This window comes from Camelus dromedarius, chromosome 19 (genome assembly GCF_036321535.1).
Source record: "Camelus dromedarius isolate mCamDro1 chromosome 19, mCamDro1.pat, whole genome shotgun sequence".
Lineage (NCBI taxonomy): Eukaryota > Metazoa > Chordata > Mammalia > Artiodactyla > Camelidae > Camelus > Camelus dromedarius.
In genome coordinates, this window is record NC_087454.1 from 28,188,453 (window position 1) to 28,204,677 (window position 16,225).

Sequence of the window (16,225 nt, forward strand, 5' to 3'; positions counted from 1 at the left end):
AACATTTAAAAGAAAGGAAGTGGGATGGGAATAGCTCAGTGGTAGAGCACATGCTTAGCATGCATGAAGTCCTCCTGGGTTCAATCCCCAGTACTTCAATTAATTATTAATTAATTAATTAAGGGAGCGAGAAAGGGAGAGAGGGAGGAAAATGGTAGTGTATTTCAGAAATCATATCAGCTTATGCTAACATTATTTTAAATACAACATATTAAAAGTATTAGGCATTATTATTCTGTACCTAACTATACTTCTGTGTGTTTAAAATACCAGATAATAAATCTTGCACTATTAAAAATCTTCAGCTTTTTATGATACATTTAAGGAACATTAAGACAGCATTAAGAGAGGCTTTTCTAGATTGTTATCTAACAGAGTAAACATTCTTCACTGATACAGTAGTTGCTGGCTATGACCATTTGTAAACAAGTCTTTTTGTGGACATGTGTTTAATTTTTCATGGGTAAATCCCCAGGAGTGGAGTTGCTGCATCAAAGGGCAGGTGTATTTGAACTTAATAAGAAACTGCCAAAAGTTTTTCCAAAATGGTTTTTCATTCCCACCAGTAATGATGTTCCACTTGCTCCATATCCTCACCAACATTTGATGTCGTCAGTCTTTTAAATTTTAGCTGTTCTGTGTAGTGGTATCTCATTAAGTTTTTAGTTTTCCCTTATGACTAATGATGTTGGTGCAACTTTTCATGTGCTCATTGCTCATTCATCTAACTTCAGAAGTTTTTGTTAAAGTCGTTTGTTTGTTTTTCATTGGCTTTATCTTTTTATTATTGAGGTTTCAAGTTCTTTATACATTCTGGGTACAAATCCTTTGTTGGACATGATTTGTGAATATTTTCGCCCAGTCTGTGTCTTGCCTGTATGATATTTTTTGATGGCAGTGGTTTTAAATTTTGATGGAGTTCAATACTCAATTTTTGATTTTATGATGATTGTTTCCTGTGTTAAAGAAATGTCTGCCTTCTCCCAGGTGGCAAAGATACTCTTTGTGTTTTCTTCTGTAAACTTTGAAATTTTAGACTTAATATCTGGGTCTGTGATCTGTCTCAAAACTGATTTTTTTTTTTTTATGAGTTCAGATGTAGGGGCTGAGCTTCATTTATTTACTATACGTGGGTATCCAGTTGTTCCGGCACCATTTATTCCTTTGCCCTTTGAATTTGCTTTGGTACCTTGTCAAAAACCATTTGACCACATGAATGTGGGTCTGTTTCAGAACACCCTAATCAGTTCGATTCATTGATGTGGCTATTCTTATGCCAATGACTATATTAGCTAAATTACTGTAACTACAGTAAACCTTGAGTTGATTACATTTTTGTTCCTTTAAAGTTTCTCTTGTCTATTTCAGATCCTTTGCATTGTATAAGATTTAGGGTTAGCTTGCCAATTTTTGTTTTTAATAAAGACTGCTGAGATTATGATTAGGATTGCTTTAAATCTATAGATCAGTTTGGGGAGAATTGACAATTAAAAATAATCGAGTTTTCCAATCCATGAACATCTTATCTCTCTCCATTTATTGATGTCTTCTTTAATCTCTTTTAACAGTGTCATACAGTTTTTATGTAGAAGTTGTGCACACTTTTTGTTAAACTTATTCCTAAGTATTTTATGATAGTGTTTTTTTCTAAGAAGTAAAACTGTCTTTATTCATAAATAGCATGAATCTTATGTACAGAAAATCCTAAGGAATTCACTCAAAAAACCAGTAGAATAAACAAGTTCAGCAAAATCATACAAGTGCAATATACGGTCAATTATATTTCTATACACTGGCAACAATCTAGAAATGAAATTAAGAAAACAATTCATATGATGGTGTTTTTTTCCCTTAGTGTTAGACTTTCAGTTTTTTCCTGTGAGTGTAAAGAAATATAATTGGTTTCTGTTACTGATCTTGTGTCCTGTGGCCTTGCTAAATTTAAATTCACTTAGTAGTTCTTGTTTTGTTCTGATTTTTGTTCCTTATGATTTTTACATAATCATGACCTCTGAATGGGGATAGTTTTATTTGTTCCTTTCCAGTCATTCTGCCTTTTATTTTTTTGTGCCTTATTGCACTGGTGAAAGTAGGACATCTTTGCCTTGTTCCCAGTCTTAGGGGAAAGGCATTCAGTCTTTCACCATTAAGTACAGTGTTACGTAGTTTTCTCATATACACCATTTATCTCAATGAGTATTCCTAGTCTGCTTCAATTCTTAGTTTGCTGAAATTTTTTAAAATATTATAAATGACTATTAAATGTTGTCAGGTGCTTTATTGCATCTATTGAGATTATCATAATTTTCCTTTTTTATTTCATTAGTGATTGCATTGATTGATTTTTCAAATGGTTTTCATTACTGAGATAAACCTCACTTGAGTATGATATATTATAACATTTATATATTGCTGGATTCAATTTACTAGTGTCATATTAAGAATTTTTATGTCTGTATTCCATGAAATATACCAGTCTGTCATTTTCTTGTAATATCTTTATCTGGTTTTGATATCACAGTTAAGCTGGCCTTATAAAATGAATTGGGAAGTATTCCATTTTCCTGTATTTTTGAAGAATTTGTCTGAAATCAAAGGGTTTCTTCCTTAAATGTTTGGTAGAATTTTTTAGTAAAACAAACCAAGTCCTACTGTTTTCTTTGGAGGAAGTTTTTGATAACAAATTAAATTTATCTGATACTTAACTAGAGTTATTTGGAACTTTATTTCATCTTGTGTCAATTTTGGTACTTTGTACTTTTCAAGAACTATTTCATTGTATAATGTCAATCTGTTGGCATAAAGTTGTACATATTTCATCTTTTTAAAAAAATTTCTGCTCTTATTCTTCTTTTTACTTTTGATTTAATGTGCTCCTATTTTGTTCCTTAATCCATGGGTTATTTAGAAAGGCATTGTTTAATTTTCATATATTTGGGGCTTTCCTCGATACCATATTGTAACTGATTTCTAACGCAATTGAATATTCTGTAAGGTTTCAATCTTGAAATTTATTGAAACCTGTTTTGTGACTTAGTAGCATGGTCAATCTTGCAGTCTTGTATATTCCATATGCACTTGAAAAGGTGTATTTTGCAGTTGTTGGACATCATAATCTATAAATATCAATTAGGACGAGGTGGTTGATTGTGCCATTCAGGTCTTTTGTACTGGCTAGTCTTTCAGTTACTGAAAAAGGGATATTAAATTCTCCATATGTGATTGTGGATTTGTTTACTTCTTTTAGTTCTATCAGTTAATGTTTTGTGTATCTAAAAGCTCTTTTATTAGCCACGTACATAGATACTTATAATTGTTATGACTTCCTGATATATTGACGCCTTTACCATTATGGAATATCAATGTCCTTTATTAATTCTGGTCATTGTCCTTGTCTTAAGGTCTATTTTATCAGATGTTAAAATAGGTACTCTTTTCATAGCGTATCAGTCTGTTATACATATTTATCTTTTTCGGTGGTTGCCCTAGAATTTGATACTTAACAACTAATCCAGGTCCACTTTGTTTACCTTAGAAAGTTTTTATTTCTCCTTCACTTTTGATGGATAATTTTGCAGATACAGAATTTTAGGTTAATAGAGTTTTTTTCTTTCAGCACTTCAAATATTTCGCTCCACTCTCCTATTGCTTACATGGGTTCTGAGAAGTCAGATGTAATTCTTACCTTTACTCCTCTGTAGGTTAAGATGTTTTTCTCCTCTGGCTTCTTTCCGCCTTTTTTGTTTAACTTTGATTTTCTGTAGTTTGAAAATGACATGACAGGTATATGGATTTTTTGGCATTTATTTCACTTGGTGTTCTTTGAGCTTTTCTCAGTCTGTGGTTTGGTGCCTGACATTCATTTAGGGAAGTTCTCAGTAAATATTGTTGTAAATATTCTATTCTTTTCTCTCTTTCCCCTCTTTCTTGTATTCCCATTATACATATGTTAAACCATATAGTTGTCTCACAGTTCATAGATACTCTTCTGTTTTTCTTCCAGTCTTTTCTCTGTTTCTTTTCCAGTCTTAGAGCTTTCTATTGAGATATCCTCAGGCTCAGAGGGTTTTTTACTCGGCCGTGTTCAGTCTACTAATAAGCCCATCCAAGGTATTTTTCATTTCTGTTTTGGTGTTTTTTTATCTCTGGCGTTTCTTTTTAGTTCTTTCTTAGGATTTCCATCTTTGCTTATAGTGCCCATCTGTTCTTGCAAGCTGTCTATTGTATCAATTAGAGCCCTTAGCATATTAGTCATAGTCTGGTAATTCTAATATCTAAGACTGATTTTGTGCTTGCTCTGTCTCTTCAAATTGTATTTTTTGGCCTTTTAGAATGTCTTATAATTTTTTTCTTGATCTTTAAGCATATAATATACTGGGTAAAAGGAACTCTTGTAAATAGTCCTTTAATAATATAGTGGTAATGTTGGAGAGGGGAAGCACTCTGTTGTCTTGTGAATTAGGTCTCAGTATTTTAGTGAGCCTGTGCATCTGGGCTGTGAGCTTCACAGTGTTTATCCCTTCATTTCCCCTTTAGCTGGGAGAAGTTGGCTAGAGTGGGCTGGAATTGGGTGATTTCCCTTTTCCAGGTCAGTTTGACTGATAATACCCTAGCAGGTTGGGCTCCGATTAGTTTGTTCTCCTGGCAGACTTTCTTAAGAACAGAATGCTCTGGCATATTTCAGAATGGTTCCTTTTACCCTTCCTTTGCTGGAAGCATACAGGATTTTTCTCTGATATTCACTGTGAGAACCTAGTAGAACTCCAGGAAATAAAACTCACCAAAGTGTGGGGCGTCCCAATGTATGGGTCCCCTGGAACTTTTAATCTCTCAAACTTGTCAACACTAAGCCTCCATCAATTCATTAATTACAGTTCAGGTTTCCGTACCTCAGCGCTGGTTCCTGTGGAGGTTTGTGCAAGTGGGTTTCTGCTCTCATAAGTTGTGATTATCTGTATTCACCTGTTGGTCTCCCCAGTTTGGGGTAGCAGTTTGCCCTGTGACTTCACTATTCTGGCTCTTCTAGGATGGATTCCGATTTGAAATACTATGTTGTAAAATATACAGTTATTTTATGACACTCTGATTTTTTTTTTTTTCCCTTTAACTTTACAGAGACTGTGCAGTTGATCCAACTTGTGTTTTATGCATGGAGTGCTTTTTGGGAAGTATTCACAGAGACCATCGATATAGGGTTGGTAATATCCAGATAATAACCATACCTAGTACTGAATTTTATACTAGATATCTTTTCTTCCTTTTTAAAGTTCCAAGATTTAACACTGAAACAGGGGAAGAGTGGTTTAAGAAATGTGTTACTTAAAAACCGTTCAACGTACAATGGCAGTGTAGAGATGAATTATGAATCCAGATTTCGTGGAACACATGGTTTAAGAAAGACAACACAGATAGCAGCTCTTCCAGTATTGGTTTTCAACTAGTTTGTTTCACTATTTTTCAGTGTTTGTTATCCTCATAATTCTAGGTTTATGAAACAGATTATCAAAAAGAGGATAGAGGTGAGAGTTAAAATGTGAGAGGGAGGTTCTGAAGGGAGGAAGTGTGAAAAAAGTAAGGAAAAGTAACAGGATTGTACATTTAAGAAATGTTCTATCAACTGGTGTACAATTCTACAGAAAGATTTGTCATTTCTTAATATTAAAGAAGCATCTATTACAGTGTAGAAGAGGGCCAACTCCAGAACATAAGACTAACCAATTTTATTATTTTTCTACTGCTGTAATGCAATCAGCACTTTTCCAAAATACAAGTACGTTTGCTTTTAAGTCAGGGATACGAAATACAGAGGCAGATTATTGCTAAGCCTGTCCTACTTCTTCTACTGGAAATTGAAGATAGAGCCATGAACATTCAGAAATTTAGGGAACTGTTAATAACTGGAACTTTTCACCCTAATCTCAAATAAAATTGTAGAGAAGGAAATAATTGCAGTCTTATAAATTCAGGAGCCCTGTTGGACTTTTCCTCCTGTTTGTTTTTATTCACTCTACTCAAGTATTGATAACAGTGACCTAAAGCAACTGCAAAATTAAATACATATTTTTGCATGTTCTTTTTATTTTCATAAATCAGTAGGAGAATCCTAGTTTCCTTTAAGCTGTTCTACCTATCTTTGGTAATCAGGACACACATAAAAGCGGTAAGGTGAAGGTATCATTTTCCATATGGCTGCTTGCCCATGTTTCTTAACATATATCTTTGCAGTCCCTAAATAATCATCATTCATAGGTTTACAGTAATTACCTTGTGATATGTAACACAGAGATACTTTCTTTGGGCAAAATATAAAAGGCTCTTTCTAAAATTTGCATTCATAAACTCTCTGATGGTATTTTTTGAAAAGCAGAATTTTTAGTCTACCAATTATTAAATAGTAGGTTTGTCTTGCCAGATTCCTTGAATTATTGCTGTATCTTAAGGAAACATGAATAATTCTTGAACCCCACAGGTGGTAAAGGTTTTATGACCAGGCAGTCCACATTTGTATTTCCTGAGCTTCCTTCCTTTTCAAAGAATGCTATTTAGAGAGTGCTAGAAAAGAAAAATAAACAATTTCTGTAGTTTTTATTGGTCACTTTCTCTAATGCAAATGAAGTACTCTTACTAGACTCTTGTAGAAGATGCAGCTATAGGAATCTGTTTTATTATATTATAGCACTATAACCTGGTAGCATAGATACCAGCATTATGCCAGTTTAGCCAAAACCTCACAGGAACACCCTCAGATTTTCCTAATTAAGGGAGTCATGTAAGTGGACATATTTCACCTCTTTAAAGTAGCTGTAGCTTAGTAGACATTACAAAGTAGCTTATATTATTTTGAAATTGCTTAAATTAACCTATAGGCTTATTTAAAATAAGCTTTAAAACATTGAGAGATTTGGCATTTTATTCAATTTTATCCCTCCAAAAAGATTAAACACTTTAGCAATGTTATTTCCTTAAGCACTTGATAGTCTTAAATTTATAATCTGATAGCCCTAAGTAAATAGTTATTGACAAGATACTTTACAATTTTTTTTCAAGATGACAACATCAGGAGGTGGAGGTTTCTGTGACTGTGGTGATACTGAAGCTTGGAAAGAGGGTCCTTACTGTCAAAAACATGAACTTAACACCTCTGAAATTGAGGAAGAAGAGGTAAAAATATTTTCACAAAGTTGTTTTTAAGGAAATACTGTTTTAAGTACAAGTTTGAAATATTTCAGACATAGGAATTAGGTTATAATATATAAATGGATAAGTAAAATAGTCCTCTCACTATTAGCAGTGACCAAGTATACTTCAAAAGTTTTTGCATTTTGTGGATGCCATATTATTACTAGTAGTACACACTTGAAATTCTGGAAATTTAATTTAATTCAGATCTTTTCATTTGTTTTATTTTAAGCATATATCAAGTTTTTTTAAGTCCTCATTTATTATTAAAGGGATTATTTTTCTTATACATGTATACCAGTTAACTTAGTTGGTTTTTGTTTATTTGTGTTGTAACTAAGACTTTGTAGGCCAGATACCTTTCTTTTCTATAGCCATACATGACAGCCAGTGCTAATCATCATCTCCTGATAAATCAGTCACTGGACATGTAATAGGACCAAGGGGATAGCTCAGTACAAATTTTACTCATTCCAGCTGTAAATATGTGCTTTCTAAAATTGTTGTTTATCCTTCATTATTTTTCTCTGAATGATATTTGTAATGATACAGTGGGCTCGCTCTAAATAAATACTTGAAACTCTGTTGTTTGTGACAATTTTATGTTTAAGATCCTTATTTTAGATTTTAATTTTGAATGTCAGAGAAATGGGCACATTTGAAGTACTTCTGCACTGTTAGTAGGTCTGATATAGATGTGGGGCAAGTGGACATTAGTAGTCCTTCGTGGTGCACATATCTTCAGGTCTCAGGTATTTTAACAGAGTGACCAAATCCTTTCTCATGTAGGACAGTGTCTTTTAGACTGTGTTCCACTGTGTTTTGGACAGAAGAAAATTTGTGCAAAATGATTCAGTGCTAGAGAAAACATATGTATTTGTGTTTCATTTGTTTTGTGCAAGTATTCTAGGATTTGCTGCAGAGAAATGCCAAGTGGTTAGTATTTCAGATTTCTCCACTTCAACTGGAGCAGCTCCAGTTTTATCTCTTATATATTGGATTGGCATTCTATATATAAAAATACAAACAAGACAAAGATGTATTTTGGAAAAAGGGTTTTGCTTTTTTAAAAAATTGAAAGCTAGTATAAAACTTAAAGACTATGGGAGAAAATTCTTACAAATCTTATCTAATAAGTGTCTAGCATCCACAATATATATCCTACAACACAACAACAAAAAGACAATGCAATTGAAAATGAGCAAAGACTTGAATAGACATTTCTCCAAAGGTATAATGCAGATGACCAACAAACACATGAAAACATGCTCATTAGTCATTGGGGAAACGTAAATCAAAACTACAGCCACTGGGATGGCTATAATCAAAAAAGTGGCAAGTGGGTGCTGAGGAAGATGTAGAGAAATTGGAACCCTGTACATTGCTATTGGGAATGCAGAATGATTTAGCACTGGGAAAATGTTCTTCAAGTGTTAAACATTGCCATATAAGCCTGTAGTCTCATTTCTAAGTATATACCCCAAAGAATTGAAAACAAGTATTCTTGCAAGGGGGTAGGACGTAGCTTCGTGGTGGAGTGCATGTCTAGCATGCATGAGGTCCTAGGTTCAATCCCCAGTACCTGCATTAAATAAACAAACAAACCTAATTACCTCCCCCCATTAAAAAAAAAAGCATTAAAAAATTTTAAACATAAATAAATAAGTACATGCACACACATGTTAGTAGCAACATTATTCACAATAACCAAAAGGTGGAAACAGCCAAAATGTCTTTATCAGTGTATGAGTGGATAAACAAATTGTGGTATATACATTATAGTGTAATATTACTCAGCTGCAAAAAGGAATAAAGTACTGATAACATGCTGTAAGGTGGATGAACTTTCAAAACATCATGCTAAATGAAAGAAGCCAGACACAAAGGGTCACATGTTGTATGATTTCAGTTATATGAAATATCCAGAATAGATAAATCTGTAGACACGGAACACAGACTGGTATTGCCAGGGGTTCCAGATGGGAAGGATGGAGGAAAACTGCTTAATGGGTAAGAGGGGTAAGAGGTTTTACTTGAAGTGATAGTTTTGGAACTAGATAGAGCTAGTCATGGCTCAGCATTATGAATGTACCAGCAGATTGTTTGCTTTAAAATGGTTTCTTTTATGTTTGTGAATAAATTATTTTCACAGGTTAAATTATATTTCACTTCCATAAATTATTTAAAAAGAAAAACTAGGACTTATGTTATCTTTTATCCTTATTCTAGAGTAGACAAAATAGTTTTCCAAGAAAAATTATGAAACTCTCTGCAGTTACTCTTTTGGTTTTATCCTCATACATTGGTGAAGTAGCTGTCAAATAGTGAAGACTTTGGTTAATTTCCTGAATTTTAAGATGCCAGCAGAATTAACCTGTCTGAAATTATATGGTCCTGCCTGGAGAATATATACTCCAGCAACCTGACAGAGAATAAAACTTCCAGACTCTGCCATTTAATTCCTATTTAAGAATTCAGTTAAGAGAAGTGACGTCTTCAAAAATAAGACTGTAAGATATTAAAAAGTTAGCATTATGTTTAGCATACCTGGTCCCCACTTCTAAATTTATATATTATCTAGGTTTTCTATGTTTTGTGCTTGAAATGTAAGAAAGCTATATAATATTTGTAATGTACTTTTTTAGTCTGTCATAGAATTTTTATTGAATATAATTTCTTGTTATACATTCAGCCCTCATCTTAAGAAAAAGTTGGAAAAATTTGGTTATATACTTTTGTTGGGATGTTTAGAAGTTCCACAAGTCTTTTTAACTCTTGACATTTGTGATGGGATATTTCTTTGTTGTATAGGCCAGGGATCAGCAAACTCTGGCACCACTGTAAGCCAAGAATGGTTTTTATATTTTTAAATAGTCGGAAAAATCAATGGGATAATAATTTGTGGCATGTGAAGATTATGTGAAATTCAGATTTCATTGTCCATAAATAAAATTTTATTGCAACACAGCCATGCTTAATTGTTATGTATTGTCTATAGCTGCTTTTCTACTAAAACAGCAACATTGAGTAGCTATGACAGAGACCTTATAACCTGCAAAAACGAAAATGTTTACCCTCTGACTCTTTACAGAAAATTTGCTGACCCCAGGTATACACTGTCAGAATTGTGTTTATTATACCTGATTCCTACTCATTAAGTGGCAATAGCATCTTGCATCACTGTGACGATAATAAATGCCAACCAGATTTCCATATGGGTCCTTGAGCATGGGGGTGTGTAGGGAGGCTGGTGGGATGGTACCTTTCATAGTTGAGAACCACCACATACTATGTATAGTGTTTCCTTTGTTGATCTTCATAAAAACTGTAAAAAAAAAAATTCTCTTAGATCTCTGCATTAGTAAATGTTTTACTTCTCTTGGTGTGAATCTGAAAACTGATTATGTTTCCTTTGGTTGGGGGCCTCTGGAAAACAGCTTGTCTGTAGTAGCTGTATAAGAAATTATATGATCTGTATTTATAAATAGATGTTATTTTGATTTCAATTTATTTTCCTGCGTTTATTTTCATTTTACCTCCTTTGTACATCCATTTTTTAAAATACTGTTTTATTACACTGAATGTATTCTTAAGTTGCTGTAAATCCTTTTTGGAATGAAATTTTATTCAATAACAAATGTTATCTGAATTAACAACTTCAGTGAAAAATTTTTTATCTGAAATTTTCACTTAGAATGCTGCTTTTCAATCCCTTTTGAATGTAGATCAATGGTTATTCACAGCTAAATATCAGGCTAAGTACTATACTTGGTTTATCTCATTTAATTCTTAGAACAGCTCTATACGATAAATACCACTGTTACCAATATTTTATAGCTGCAAAAGCTTGAGTTTTAGAGAGATTAAGAAACTTGCCCAAAGTGTCTCACACAGAAAGTCCTGGAGCTGGGCTTTAAACTTAGTATAGACAACTCTTGACAGTACATTATACTGGTTTTTAAAAACGTATTTTTAACAATGGAATTGTTATTTTCAATAGCGTTCTAATTAAGAAATCCCAATACTAAGTTTGAAATTTGCACCTCTTGGAGAGTGATGGAAATGTTAGCTATCTTGATTGTGGTGGTGGTTTCATAGGTGTATACATCTATCATAATTCATCAAATTGTACATCTGAAATATGTGTAGTTAGCTGTACAGGAATTATACCACAATAAAGGTGTTTTTAATATATAAAATTTAAAAATGGGGAAAAAAGAAATCCCAATAATAAAACAGTATTATTAATGAATTAATTTTTTTATAAGTTGAAATATATATTATTTATTTGTTATAAGTCAAATTCATGACTGACTTAGTTTGGTTTGGTTTGTAGTTTATTTCTAGTTTTAGTTGGGCAGTATGGAGGAAACTCTCATTCATACCTTATTTGTATATGATAATGGTTAAATTCTTTATTATAATACATGCTTACATTTTAAAAATTCAAACATTATAGAAATGTATCACATAAAAGATTAAAGTTCTCCATAATTCCCACAGTCTTCTAAGATAACCACAGGTAACCTTTTTAACAGCATGCTGGTCATCCTAGTTTGAAAGAAAAGTAAATCAGAGTTGGTTCACTGACAAAGGCTTGCATTCTCTGACATAAATGTCATCAAAGAATAATTATTAGTCATAATAGATAATACAATGTAGGATAAGATGGACATTTATTTACTTATTCTGATTCATGCTGTGGTAAGAGCACTTTGAGCAGAAGTCTTTTCTAGGGTTTAATTTTCCATTGTGCATGTGAGTAGGCTTGCACAGCTTAGCATCTCTTCACTGGAATGTTTCTTAATCAGTAACTATTTTCAAGAAGTTAATGTGTATACAAAGATGCCAGAAAAATCTATATTCCTAGGCCTGCCCCAAACTGGGTTAATGTAGCAACAAAATTACCAATTGGTGATCCCCAGTATGTAATATAACACATTTTAGAGTGTACTTTATATTACCATTTTTAAAATACAGATAATCATATTTTTTAACTGATGTGTTTTTCAAATAGGAAACATTTTTACCAGGCCCTGGGATTTTGTAGAACAGAATTTGGACACTGCTGGCTTGGATTCTCAAGAGTTGGCCATTTTTTCTGTCCTAGGACCATTTAATCCTTATAAACCCTGTTTATCATAATTCTTTAATCCTTTAAATATCTTGTATTATGGGTATAATTATAAGAAGTAGAATGACTATATAATGAGATAATATCACCACGCAAACTGAGTTTTGGTTCTACTTTCTATTTTGGTACAGTGTGAGGTTCATATTATGATTAATAGCCACTCTTTTATGAATCCCCAGAAGGTACCAGTTCTAGTACCTTTTTTGTAACAGGTGGTTTTACTGTGTAAACTTCTAAAGTCTCCAAGAAATAGTAGCAAACCTTGCTAGCTGGATGAAAAAATTTTTTAATGGGACATATAAAGCAGTCTTGAAAAAAGTTGTAGTTAAAAGGGACTGTTAGACTTCGAAAAATCTTTTTCTTACTTTACTTTTCCTTATATTCTTTAAGCCCTAGATTTGTCTCCTTTAGGAATTTTTGTCCATTTTCCTTCATTCTTGTTATTCTCCTTCTCCATTTGTTTTATATTAGTTCCACTAAGCTGATCTTTGGTGAGGATGTACAAATATTTTCTTTATCCTTATGTATATTGGCAAGGATATACTGGTTCCCATTCCATGTTGTTGGACTATATTGATTTTCTTATTGAGAGATGAATATAACACTATTTAGCCATTAAGCTAAATAATGTGTTTAGATTCAAGACAAAGCATTAAGATTAAAGACTGTGTAAATTTTTGCCAACTTTGACTGACAGGTACCATGATATCCTTAGTGTATGTTTATATTAATACTTTTTTACATTAACCTTGAAATTTAGTGACTCATTCGCTGTTAAGTCTAATGTGCAGAGTTCCCTGTTATGTGCATACACAGCTTGTCCTGCTAAAACTGAGTGATTCTTAACAACATCAAGGATGACTTCTCCCCTTTAGAACCCTCAAATTCAGGCTCTCCTTTATACCTGTAAAACTAAATGTTGCTTGTCTGCCCTTAGATAACATTCCTTTGTTTATTCTGGAAATCGGGAGTTAGAGGGATATGAAACTGTAAACATGGTTTGATGTTGCGTTTTAAAGATCCTGGAATGCCATTCTAAAATTTCAGATTTCCTCATTAGGCATTGGAGTGCCATAGAATATTTTGGTTCAGTCAGTTCAGTCATTGGGCTTATTTGGAACAAAATGTTTTAGGAAGCTTGATTTGGTGAGATGTAACATTGAAGAGAAGCTGAAGTTAGATCAGCCAGCTTTTTACAGTAGTATTTTGAGGGGTGGAGGCAGAATGTGACAAAAGAATACGTGCATTTAACATGGTTGCATTTTTCTCCCCTGTTCTTTCTTTCAGGATCCTCTTGTGCATTTATCAGAAGATGTGATAGCAAGAGCTTATAACATTTTTGCTATTATGTTTCGGTATGCAGTAGAGATACTAACCTGGGAAAAAGAAAGTGAATTGCCACCAGATTTAGAGATGGTGTAAGTGCAACTCATTTATTCTTTGTATTTGTATCTGTGCATACTCAGTTTAACCATTTTGATTCTGATTCCTCATATTAACTTTAATATAATTGGAAAGAACATAATCTTTTTTAATAATTCATTTTCAGCAAAACAATAACCTTGAATTTATAGTTTTTAAATATGTGTGGACCACTTAATTGGCAGCAGTTTTTCCCTGTTGGGTTAGTTGACATATAGCCATATTTAAGCAATATCAAGGCTCTAGTAGCACTGGTTGTTCAAGCATAGGCACATTTTCTCTTCTTTGTGTGATAAAATTGATAAATTAACTCTTCAGTTCTTTTTGTTTCATCAGATTTGATTAGGAAATGAGCTCTTTGGTATAAGTGAGTTTTCTGGTTTGATTAAATGTACAAATTAAATTTTAGCCATTTTGATTCTAAATTTTTGCAAAATTTATTCTACACTTTGGGCTTCTTTTAGTGTACATCTAACATTGTTACCATTGGTACTTAGACTATTGAGGAGGTTGCAAATTTGTGACCAGAGAGCTGGATTCTACCATAGCTGTATTAAGGTTAAGGGCTTTTCTGCATGAATGTGCTTGCCTCAAAGAACCTTCTGTTTTACTTTGAATTCTAACCAAACTTGTTGGAATTGTATTCATAGTTAAGGTTGAATACAAGTGAGGATCAAAGGACATTGGTGGTGTTTGTTTTTTGCTTTCTCAACAGTATTCAAAATAATTAGGTTGTGGGTTACGTTTTTTTAATAAAATGAGGTGTTGGTATTCCTTTTTGGAAATGTTGAAAATGACTTCGATACCTCATGACTTTATCTTCATGTATTTCAAGTTGGGAACCAACTAAGATCTAAATCTAAGATTTAAATTTAGACCTTAGAGAATAGAAGTCCTTAGAGAAGAGAATTTGTTTTTATTTTTTGTTCCATTGTAAATTTGGGACCACCAGCAGAAGAGAGAAGAGTCTAACTTGCTTCTCTTGTAATGTTTTTCTACCTTGGTAAATGATATTTCATCGATCAAAAAACCTGAATTGCCTTTATCTACTTAGATTTCAGTTTCAGCTGGTTCTCCCTCTGTCAGATTGTTCTGTTTCTCTTCATCTCCCATTACTAGTCCTAGTCCAAATTACATTAATTTCATCCTTGAACAGCGTGGCCTCCCTAACTGGGCTGCCGTATCTACTCTTGTCCCTCATGGTTCATTCTCACACTGAGCCAAAGTGAACTTTAAGGCAAATCTGACCATAGCTCCTGTTTCATTGTGTCAAATCTTTAATTGCCCTTAAGATGGCAAAATCAAAATCCATTTCAGGGTCTTTAAGATTTCTGCCTCTCTCCACACTATCTTCTTTCCTCCCTATGCTCCAGCCCCCCAGTGTTTACCTTTGCTACATCAGGGCCTTTGCTTTCACTTTCTTCTAGCCTAGCATCTCTCAGTCTTGGAACTATTGGCTTTGGGGCCAGACATTAAGGGTGCTGACCAGTAGATTGTAGAATTTTTAGCACCATCATTGTCCCTTACCCACTAGGTGACAGTGGCACTCCCACCCGAGTCATGACAACCAAAAATGTCTCCAGACTTTGCCAAATGGTCATGTATGGAGGGTAGAGAAGAATTGCACCCAGTTGAGCACCACCAATAGCTAATTCTGACTTTGAATCTCAAGTTACTTCTCTGGAAGTTCTCTGAACTGCCAGACTGATTTTATCCCACTCTAGCATTCTACTCTTCTTGATAAAAGCCAATTCACATAGAATTATATGTCCAGTATCTACAACACATGATGTAGTAGTGTCATAGAGCAAGGGGACTAGGGATGACTTCGTTATACATATGTGCCCAGTACCTAGCATGTTCCCTAAAACAAAGTGTGCTTTTAATCAGCCTGGAGCAAGATAATATGTAAATAGATAATACATAATTAATGTTTTATCCCACAGAGAGAAGAGTGATACTTACTATTGCATGCTGTTTAATGATGAGGTGCATACCTATGAACAAGTTATTTATACTCTTCAGAAAGCTGTTAACTGTACACAAAAAGAAGCCATTGGCTTTGCAACTACAGTAGATAGAGATGTAAGTAATTTCATTATACTGATGTCACATAATAAATTAAACTGTTAATACAGACCAATTAACCTAGAAAATTAAGTTAGAGGTGTGTGTATATATATATATACACACAAGTTTTTTTTTAACTTCATATGAATATGTATATGAACTTCATATACATTGGGCGTAACTGTAAGCTGTTGTCAGAAAGTTTAGGAGAAAATGTAGATACAGTTGCCCTCATCCTACCCAGTGATTAGAAATAATTCAATTTTGGGGAGTGGGTATCAGTAGAGCACATGCTTAGCATATTTGAGGTCCTGGGTTCAATCCCCAGTACCTCCATTAAAAAAAAAAATTCAGTTTTGAAAATAGAAATGATAGCAGCCTACAAGAATAAACGTTGTGTTATTCAAGGAAATGTATTTA

At 33.4% G+C, this 16,225-nt stretch overlaps 1 protein-coding gene across 8 annotated transcripts in view; it reads left to right on the plus strand.

Moving 5' to 3' along the window:
- UBR2 (ubiquitin protein ligase E3 component n-recognin 2) overlaps nucleotides 1-16,225 on the plus strand; it is a 94,909-nt gene that overhangs the window by 18,297 nt on the left and 60,387 nt on the right. For all 8 annotated transcript variants that reach the window (XR_004131177.2, XM_031434684.2, XM_031434683.2 and 5 more), the window contains exons 3-6: nucleotides 5,116-5,194; nucleotides 7,048-7,161; nucleotides 13,601-13,731; nucleotides 15,682-15,820. Coding sequence is in view for 7 of the 8 variants with exons in the window: in XM_031434684.2 (XP_031290544.1) it covers nucleotides 5,116-5,194; nucleotides 7,048-7,161; nucleotides 13,601-13,731; nucleotides 15,682-15,820 (463 nt within the window). In the remaining variant the exon portion in view is untranslated. The remainder of the gene's footprint in view (nucleotides 1-5,115; nucleotides 5,195-7,047; nucleotides 7,162-13,600; nucleotides 13,732-15,681; nucleotides 15,821-16,225) is intronic.